Source organism: Zea mays, chromosome 6 (genome assembly GCF_902167145.1).
Source record: "Zea mays cultivar B73 chromosome 6, Zm-B73-REFERENCE-NAM-5.0, whole genome shotgun sequence".
NCBI classification, from domain to species: Eukaryota; Viridiplantae; Streptophyta; class Magnoliopsida; order Poales; family Poaceae; genus Zea; species Zea mays.
Window position 1 is genome coordinate 5,901,328 of NC_050101.1, and position 10,759 is coordinate 5,912,086.

The 10,759-nt window shown below is 44.3% G+C and overlaps 2 protein-coding genes across 2 annotated transcripts; both read right to left on the reverse strand.

The window, feature by feature from the left end:
- Positions 1–3,021: 3,021 nt before the first annotated feature.
- On the reverse strand, positions 3,022–4,406 carry LOC100284275 (uncharacterized). The gene has a single exon (NM_001157170.2). The coding sequence runs from the start codon at positions 4,170–4,172 to the stop codon at positions 3,528–3,530; it is 645 nt and encodes a 214-aa protein (NP_001150642.1). The 5' UTR covers positions 4,173–4,406; the 3' UTR covers positions 3,022–3,527.
- A 4,979-nt stretch (positions 4,407–9,385) lies between these two features.
- Positions 9,386–10,334, reverse strand: LOC100281644 (uncharacterized). Its single transcript, NM_001154563.2, has 2 exons — positions 10,080–10,334; positions 9,386–9,986 (listed from the first exon to the last, which is right to left on the reverse strand). Exons 1-2 carry the CDS (start codon positions 10,164–10,166, stop codon positions 9,618–9,620), a joined length of 456 nt encoding a protein of 151 aa, NP_001148035.1. The 5' UTR covers positions 10,167–10,334; the 3' UTR covers positions 9,386–9,617.
- Positions 10,335–10,759: the final 425 nt, after the last annotated feature.

Genomic DNA, 10,759 nt, shown 5'->3' on the forward strand with positions numbered 1-10,759 from the left:
TCCCGCATAGGGAAGATGCTCTCAAAGAATGTCACATCCCGAGACTCCATTATTACATTTATAGCAACTTCGCTTGTCTCGGAATGGACCACTAGAAATCTATAAGCTGCACTGTTATGTGCATAACCCAGGAAGACACAGTCTACGGTCTTAGGGCCTAGCTTTCTCTTCTTCGGCAACGGGACATTCACCTTTGCAAGGCAGCCCCAAGTTCGAAGATGCGAAAGATCTGGCTTCCTTCCTTTAAATCCTTCATAGGGTGTGGCCTCACGGTTGCGAGGCGGCACCCTGTTCAGGACATAGCACACCATGAGTACTGCCTCGCCCCACCAGATGTCAGGCATCCCCGAACTTTGCAATAAAGCATTTGCTAAGTCACACATTGTTCGGTTCTTCCTTTCAGCTACCCCATTTGACTGAGGTGAATATGGAGCGGTGGTTTCATGAATGATTCCACACTCTTTGCAGTACTCATCAAAAAGGTTGGAAAGGTATTCACCTCCTCTATCAGACCGGAGCCTTTTAATTTTCTTGTCTACCTGGTTTTCAACTTCAGTCTTATAGATCTTAAAGTGTTCTAGTGCCTCATCTTTAGTTCTGAGTAAGTAAATACAACAAAACCTGGTAGCATCATCTATCAAGGTAAGAAAGTACCTTTTACCGCCTTTTGTGATTATACCATTCATCTCACAGATATCTGAGTGAATTAGTTCTAAAGGAGTTGTACTTCTACCTTCAACCGTATGAAACGGTTTTCTAGGCTGCTTAGCTTGCACACAAATACCACATTTTACACCTTTAACATGTTTATATTCAGGAATTAAAGACATGCCACTTAATCTCTTAATGGCCTCAAAATTCACATGACACAAACGGGAATGCCATATATCATTAATGGAATCATTATTACAGACCACATTAACATGGTAAGAAGAATGATTATTCAAAACAGATTGACGGAACAAACCGCCTGACTCATATGACTTTCAAACAAAAGTACCAAACTTAGACAGGACCGCTTTATTAGACTCAAACACTAATTTGAGACCCTGTCGACATAGCAGCGACACTGATATGAGGTTCCGGCTCATCGATGGCACATAGAGTACGTCCTTCAGCACGAGCGTCTTTCCTGAAGTTAACTTCAGGTAGACCTGTCCAGTACCTCAAACTGCTGCCGGAGCACTATTTCCCATCAAGACTGGTGCGCTGTTGTATCCCTAGAATGAAGAGAACATGGATCGATCAGCATAAATATGAACAGTAGCACCGGAATCCATCCACCAGTCATCTGATGGACTTGCCATAAAGGCCTGAGGTGCATACCCTGGGGTGGAGTTAACCACCACGTTCCCTTTTTTGCGCTGAGGTGGAGGACCTTTTCCCTTCCTAAGTTTGCACCTCCGAGCTGTATGCCCGGAGACACCACAAACGTAGCAGATAAAGTCTTCCTTTTTCTTCTTCATCTTTTTGGACTTAGGTTGGTTCAGATTCTTCTGTGGAGAGTTCTTCTTCTTCTGTGTAGAGATTTAATTAGGCACAAATGATATCAATGCTTAAAATGATAATACACTAAAACCCAGACTGTCACGTTGTCTCACTACACCGCTATCATCATCGAGCACACAAATCCGCCCACAACAGTGCAATCACACCCAAGTATTTAATACTAGCAGATTGCACAAAATTAAACAGTAAATAAAGTGAGACAATGAATAACTCACAGCACGTAGATTGTCTACGTGGGAAGACCAGCTCAGCGAACACAAGGTTCTGTCCCAGAAAACCAATTTCGCCGCCCACGTCCGGGCCTGCACGGCGGGAGGTAGACGGAGATACTAGAGCCGCTGCCGGAGCCGAGGGAGACGTCCACGGCACCAACCCGAGAAGACGAACACCGCGCAGCAGGGAGCCCAGGCACCAGGCCACGGTGGACAATAATCAGAACAAACAGAGCACCACACAGGTGCACTGGTGAGACAACGGAGCGCAGGAGAACCTCGCTGCGCACAAGCAGTACCACCTCCACCTTCTTCCACCAGCAGGATTAACACCAGAACACCAAGAATCGAAGGAATCGATCCAAATTGTGACTGGAACCGAGAGGAGGAATAGGAACAGAGAGCTGGAATTTTTGGCGAGTTCCTGAGCAGGGAGCAAGTCTCTATACTTAAAGAACCGAGGGAGAAACGGTTGCAGAAGGGCGACGTAGAGATCGACGAGCGCAGAACTGCTCTTCTCCAGAACGCCGCCGCCACTCTGCCTTTTCTCCGCTCGTTTTTTCAAGCACGGCTGCTGCTGCTGCCCTAGAAAAACATGCCTCGGTGGTGGGCTGCTCGGCCACCGGGCCTGAAACGGCCCACCCAGCTGGCTTTTTTTTTGAATAATAAGGTGAAAACAAAAATCGGACAGCACTTTCTTCGTACTAGAATATAAGAAATAACCATTTTTGTTTTTATCTTACGATATAAGACATATTCTTTCTATACACACGTACATCGATGCACTGATATAGATAGAATTAAATGTATTTTTTGGTCTTTGATCTAGAAATAATTACGCCTTATATAATGAGACGGAGAGAGTAGTAAGGTGGCTACCTAGGGTAATTTCTGACATGTATAATTAATGTTATATATAGTTCGTCTTGATCTTTCACGAGATTACGTAATTAATATAATAATTGTCATCTTGGAGACAAAAAGAGGTCAACAGTAGCAACAACTTTTAGCTGAGTAAAGGAAGGGAGATTTCAATGGATGGAGTAACAGCAGCTGCTCAACAGCCTGATATATATAAATATATGTAAAGTAGCTATAGCTTGAGTGGGAACTAAACTTGCTGAATTAATCAGCACCTGAGTGTGTATAGTAGATTAGAAGGAACACATATAAAATATACTACCTCTGTTCTTAAATATTTGTTGTCCGTTAGTTTATTTTTAAACAAATAAAAAAGAATAGAGGCGATGGAGTATATGGCAGATCAGGGGAGTACACATAAGTAAGTTAATCATATATGGTGGATAATTAATAGCTATTAATTTGATCATACTAGTATGACAATGAGTGAAAAGTCTACTTACATCAACAACTTAATAGTAACACGTACACTTACATTTTGTGTGTGTGTGGGTTTGTCCCTCTCATGAATTCCGTAGATTCAAAGCAATAGTCCTTTTTTTTGTCCCACCATACCTCGAGGAAATCCAAAATACACTCTACAGTACAGAGATAGGGAAAAGTAGAGGTAACTCAAAGTTAGCTGAGCTTTCCCGGCGGCCGGCCCTTTCGTTCATATATCCATCCATCTAGAAGCATATCCTCCAGATATTAATTGCTACAATATAGTCTACGTTTTTTCCCATCCAAACAAAAAAAAGAAAAAAAAGCAACAAAAATAAACCAAAGAGTTGAAGCTATTATTTGATTCATATGTATATATCTTATTACGAAAAAGAAAAGGGCTTCTTGTTCAATTCATCCCGGCCGAGCTTCTTTAATGTGATTTTTGAATCGAGATCGATCTCAGACGTCTACGATGCAGGGTGCTGCGCGCTGGAACTTGAAGTAGCCGAGCCCCCCACCGGCGTTGGAGCCGTAGCTTCCTTGTCCGTCGTTGACGGTGAGCAGCGCGGGGCAGCGCACCCTGAGGTGGTAGTGGCTGGTGATGAAGGCCCCGGCCTTCCAGCGGATCCAGCCGTCGACGCGGATGGTGACGAGCAGGTACCCCGCCGTCTCGTCCTGTGTGAGCGCGGTGGCGAGGTAGGGCGGCAGCGGGACGTTGGAGGCGGAGAGGAAGGGCGCCCAGACGGCGGCGTCGTTGGGCGGCTGGAAGAAGGGCGGCAGCGCGGTGGGCACCGTGATCTGCATCGCCCGGTACTCGGCGTACACGTCGGCGCGGTCGTAGTAGATGCCGACGCGGTCGTTGGTGTTGCGCGACGCCAGCGTGGCCTGCATGGTGACGGTGAGGTAGGAGGCGGAGCTGACGTTGATGCACACGATGCTCACGTCGTTGAGGAAGAAGCGAGGCTTGGTGGGGCGGAGGACGAGCCAGACGATGAGCACGATGAGGAGGACGAGCACGATGACGCCCACCAGGGCGGCGCAGAAGCGACGGTACAGACGCTGCCGCTCGCAGTCCTTGTGCTGGTCGCAGTACTTGATCGACATTTCGTTATGCTGGTTGCTGATTGCTGCTTGCTGCTGGTGGTGGGTGTCGTCGTCGTCTTCTTCTTCTTCTTTTCTTCCTCCTCGCTCCCACTTTTCTTCGTTTGATTTGGTTTGCACTCCACCACACACTCCTTCTGCTCACTCAGTGACAAGACAAGAGCTAGCTAGCAGAGAGGAAAGCAGAGCAAGGAAGGGACGACTCCTAGTGTTTATAAGCCTGCCACTGGCACTGGCAGGCAGACATTCTAATTAAGCTACTAACTTTATACTATTAGAAGAATATTAATTATTGGCTATATATATATATATATATATATATATATATATATATATTGGTTTGTATATTGAGTCCGGCCTACATTTGGGTTTTGGCGTGAAGGAAGGATGGATTCAGTACGGTCTTTCTCAAGACTTGGCCTCCAAAAAGGACGCTGATCATTCACAAGCCAGCGGAAGTAAAATTAAAGCACGTACGTACGTACGGCACATAGCTAGCTCATAGATGAAGCATCTTTATTTCAAGCTGACTATCGACTTATTTGTGCGCTAGCTAGCTGCTTGTCGCTGAAATTACAAGCTTCCGCTAGCTGATGAATGAAATTCAGACTGATGACCCCCGGCCCCCATGCATATCCATCAATAATTCAATTCCTTGTGGTTTTATTCATCATGCACCGTCGTTGGTCCATCGATAATCATATCATTTCGTCCTCTCTCTTATCATACCATGTGACATGCATCCGACTGTGATTCTTTCATCCTCCTGATCCCAAACTGCAGTCAGCAGTCTATACTTTTGTTCATCAGCAGAGAAATAATCATGCGTGCAACAACAGCTGAACCAAGAAGATCATCTACAACCTATATATATATTCATTCTTGCATTGGTCGATATATAAACTGCAGCCAGCACTAGCAATTATATTATATATATATCCTGCCTATTAGCATATAGTGCTAATACATACATATATAGAGAGAGAGGGGGAGAGCGCTTTTAACTAACTTGTGCCCCAGCTAACCCTACAGGGAACAACACTTAGCTTGGAAAGTTGAAAGAGAGTCTAGTGGAGGCGACAGGTGAGGCGTCCACATCCATCACTGCACCTTGGGTTGGGTCAGTTTCAGAGCATATATATCAGTCCACATATCTCTACATCAATTTCTTTCTTTCTTTTCTCTTCGTAAAAGAAGAAATAGAAAGATAAACCAAGTAGAGGCTAGAGGCTGAGGCATGTTCTTCTACATGCATCACCTTATCTCCTTCGCACCATATCGACGATCAATTTCTGATCGAGCCAAAAGAAAACATCCAAAACATGTATATAAATAAATATGCGCACTTAAATCGTGTTCCTCTTCTCTTTTCTCCTCGCAAGTCAGGAGGACACGACACTGCTGTCAGTCCCCACTGAACTTTCTTTCCACAATTTTCTCCACCTAGCTAGCTAGCTAGCTGCCTTTGATCATCTCCTTGTCGGGTCATGCTAGCTGATTTTGCTGTAAGAGCCTTCAGCTCTTTCGTTCAATATAGATGAGGTAGCATGGTATGGCTGGTTGGTGGCACATCGTGTTCAAGAGACAGCAGCCTAGTCCCTACCACCCCACGTAACGTACTCCTCTTTTTCTCGATCGCCCTCCTAGCTAGTTGGATGGACGCTTAGTGCCGCGCAATTTGGTCAGGCATTCATTAGTCTCAACCCAAAACTTCCAACCTTTTGCAGACCTACACTTAACTTCCAACTCAACCAACACACACACAATGATCGAAACATGAATGGTCAGCTGTATGGAAACTCAAGCAACTCCAGCTGGTTCTAAACACACAATTGCATGCATGTCCCATCAACACGGCCCATTTATTTAACTACGTACTGCTTACTTTTTTTTTAATATCACCGGGGGATAGAATTCCCACCTAAATTGCATTGCTTTTTGCGGCCAAATCGCCTATTGACAGTACAACAAGGGAGGATATAGATTACATCGATGTGGTAACGCTACGTTACATGCAAAACACAACACCAGGCAGCCATGATCTGGTGGTCCTCGTGCCGCAGCCTGGACCTCCAAAATCCGGCTTCAGAGCGGCACAACAGCATGGTAGCCGCAAGAGGGGATCTTTCCCCACGGAACACTACAGCATTTCTGCGCTTCCAAAGCTGCCAGCAACAGAGGAGAATAAACATGTTGTAGTGTTTCGCTGGGATAGCGGACGACCGAAACAGGCTCAGCAGAACGTTGCTGCAGTCTGGGGCAATCGGAATTCCCAGAGCACCCCAGAAACTGGACTGCTTACTCTTTACAGATGACATATATCGACATTGATTCTGCTATATATCTGTGAACTCCATCCCTTATCATACAGATACAGGTGAGCAAACATGATCACAAGTCACATCAAAACCAATCACCCCCTCCATTCTAATTTCGGTTGCATGCATGTAACTTAATAGCAAGTGAACACTAGCTAGTACACCTGCACCCTTGCGTGGTCTCTACTCTCTAAGGCCCAAGGCTTAAGAGGATCATAATCCATTGACGTATTCAACATCCAATCGAACAAAAATCAATCAACTACCTCTCTTTTACCCTTCTAACCCTAGCTAGTTGTTTGTCGCTTGATCCGATAATCAAGGACAATGCTCTAGGCTTACTGACTGATCTAGGGCAATCTGACGACGTCCTTGCTCTGATGGGATCCCTTTCGGGTGAGAGTTGGATAGATTAGTTCTACGAAAGCAGGATTGATCATCTTTCAAGGGTTGATTTGGTGACAAGGTGATCACGTGAGGATTAGAGTGGATTATTGAGGGGGAAATAAACTAAACTAATTTCTCCATCAATTCCCCTCAATCCTCCCGTGATCCCTGGTCACCAAATCAATCCCAATGGTTTACCGCCTCATAAACCTTTGCGTTCTTCATCGTTTAATTAAGCATGACATGCATACTCGCTGCGTTCTCTGGTCCGTATTATCTAGTTGTAGCTGGTGTGTGGTCGTCAACAACAATGGTATGATGGTGCCAGGTCCTCTACTAGTCTCTAATAAGGTCAATAACGTACAAAAAAGGCGAGGTGCAAGCAACTAAGAATCGTTCACTTTCTAACCCACTCTCTTCAGTCAGGCAGTGAGTGTGCTGTCGCTATGCAACAACCCATCGTCATTTCCTATCAAATTAATGCAAATGATTCCACCATTTTCTCATGAATGAAGCCCAAAACTTGAAGCAGCTAGCTAGTAGAATTAGGAATGGCATGCGCATGTTTCCTTTAATTTTCACCTCGTGGCTCGTGGTCGTCGTGGGTGATTAATAATACTCCCTCCGTTTCTTTTTATTAGTCGCTAGATAGTACAAAATTGCACTATCCAGCGACTAATAAAAAGAAACGGAGGGAGTATTCCTGTAGTGTGCTGTTGATATGCATGTTTATGTATGGTGTGCTCTTGCACAAGCATGACACCATAGAGATTTAAGTTGCAGAGAAATTTAAAGGTAAAAGAGACTGCAGAATACTGAAACCGAATAAAGAATGCAAAGGATATCCATGGATTCCTATCCACAAACTTTGGTTCTCAAGCGGAGCCTCAAGACGACGCGCGCAGATAGGTAAAAAAAGATAAAACTGAGCAAGGAATTGGGCCCAACTCAACCCGCCCGAGCTCTGATCGGCCCGCGGGCCTAAACTTCCATCTTACTACAAGTCCGTTTGAATTTAGTATCCAGAGTTTATTTCGCAGCAACCAACAACATGGAATCGTTGTTGCTAGCTTTCAGTAGTTACTATATGGCCGGTCAGGGGTGACAATCGTTGTTGCTCTCTAAATTTTACGCTATAAAATTTAAGGATCAGATTAGATTAGGATCGGACTCTATTTCTAATCATTTTTGAACTATTTCTAATTATTTCGCAGCAACCAACAAGATCGAATCGTTGTTGCTAGCTTTCAGTAGTTACTATATGGCCGGTCAGGGGTGACAATCGTTGTTGCCCTCTAAATTTTATACTATAAAATTTAAGGATCAAATCAGATAAGAAAATCGATTGAACTAAAATGGATCAAATCAGACTCTATTTCTAATCATTTTTGAACTAAAATTTTATGGAGAAACATTTGAATTTACCCCCTAGTCATGAGATACGATCGAGTAAAGGAAATCGATTGAGAAAAATGGACCAAAGCTTATTATTTAAATTAAGGTATTAACGTTTGATGACTAGCATAACTATCTGAACTAACATTACTAGCTGATCTCTTCGAATATAGTTTAAGAAATATAAAGTTGACTTATATACTAAGACAAAAGGGTAATCCGGATGATCGATACCTCAAGTAAGGCATTGAAAGATGTACTGAAAAACCTACCGGTATATGCAAGTGTCTAAGACACAATAAGATAGATGAAGCCCAGACAAAATGAAATGAAGAAGAACATGTGGAGGCGTGGATACATAGACATGTCTGGTTAATTTGTAGAATTTTTGTGTTTGGACTTGGAGGTTATATATACTTCCTCAACCGACCATTTGAGATGTGTGGGGTTGAAGACATAGCAAATAAGTTGAGGCTCATCTTAGGTAGCTCTACACACTTAAGTGCTAAAATAATCACTGAATGATTACCATAGCTACTTTGCAAAGTGTTTAGTTTAGTTAGACCACTGTTTATAGCGCTTGCTCCATATTAGACATAGTGTTTAGTGAGGCTTGAGAACCTCATTATGATTTGATGCTTGTGCACATTATTGTAGATATATTCAAATGGGCTTGTGATCTTGTAAGGTTACATCATCCGTGCCATGTGGTGAGAACGAGGCCTTCAATGTTTTGGCTGATCAATCGATAATGAAGACGACGATGATCGGTCAGGGAGATAATATCCTAGAGAACCGTACTTGTGTGTGGTGAAGAGCCCGTGCTATCGACGAAGTTGCCCGATCAAGAGTTTGGCCCTTGCGTGGGCATCCTTGTGAGAGGCTACCATAAAGATTAGAAAGAAGCTTCTTAACACCTTGCTAAAAATATTAGCGTTATTAATGAGAGTTTGTATCTCGATTGTCTTTAAGATCTTGTTTTGATATTATATGTCTTGATTGCGTTATTTACCTTTCAAGTTTAATTATTAGGCTAGTGGATATATAGGTTTAAAACCTAGATTACATCACTTTTTTTTGCGGCAGCAGGTATAGAGACAACAACATGCTTAATTAGTTAAAATTGTAGTGGTACATAGATAGTTTGCTTATTATATGTATTTTAATAGACTGATATTATTAGAAGTTTTAGTTTGTAATATACTATATAGATTGCTTAATTCACATTCCTCTTGTATTGGCTATTAAGGTTCTTTCGATCGATATGATACAGTACGAAGATCGATATGCACTAGCTAGCTCGTACTACTACACATGATACGATCGAGAGACTATACATATGCATGCATCACATGATGGTGCAGGCGTTGACGTTCTCGTCGCTGAACATGGACATGTACTTGACCTCCGGAGCGCTGGGGTCTGCCATGGCCTGCGGCGCGCTGCGGACGAAGCCCGCGGGAGCCTTCTTGTCGTAGGCGCCGCCGACGTAGGGGTAGGTGGTGAGCGTGTAGGGCACGTAGGGCCACATCTCGGCGTTCTTGCCGGTGGCCTTGACGCGCTCCAGCACCTTGGCGGGCTCCACGTACCCGGTCACCGTGCACTTGCTCTGCTTCGCGTTCACCGTCACGCTCGTCACGCCGCGCATCGACTTCACCGCGCTCTTCACGCGACGCTCGCAACCTTCGCAGTCCATCTTCACCTTGATGTTCACCGTCTGCAACCACCGCCCATGCATCAAAACTCATCAGGCATGCATGCAGATGCATGGGAGGAAATTAAATATATAATGATTAAAGGCAAGCATTACCTGCAGCGGTCGCTTCTTCCTGAGCTTGAGCGCCTCCTTCGTCTCCGTGATGCTGCACACATGCGACATGTGGTCCAGGATGCCCATGGCGCCACGGCCAGCGGTGTATGTTGTTGCTGCCGCCGCCGCCGCCGCCTTGCTTCCTCTCGTCCTCTTCTGTTGTGAGCTAGCTACTTAGCACAAGAGCAGAAGGAGCACGCTTGTGTGAAGAAGAAGAAGAAGAAGAAAGAGGGATGAAGCCGGCGCGGCGGGGGAATGAGGATGTTATGGTATATATAGGGAAATCTGTGCACAAATACTTGTTGAACTCGAAAAGAAAGAAATACAAAGTTTATTAACTACTATTGTCGAATATTTGTCGTCCGCGTCGATAAATAAAAAAGAATGTAGGAAGGGAGTAGTTTGTATGGCCAGGAGGGATGCCAGGCAGCTCAGGCTTTTTAATTTTGTTTGCAATATATTTATTATATATGCTTCAAATTAAATGGTGGTTAAAACAATCAAACCGCTGAGCTTTCGGATTTATTGAGCGACTCACTGGAGAAGGAGATCTAGCTAGTAGCTTCTTGGTTCCATGCTGCATGATAGGAGTGGCCCACTGCCTCGTTGCCTGCCTGATTTTGATTTGATAGCACAGCTCTTCTGGCCGGTCCAAACGCTGCTTGAAACGTGTGCATGCA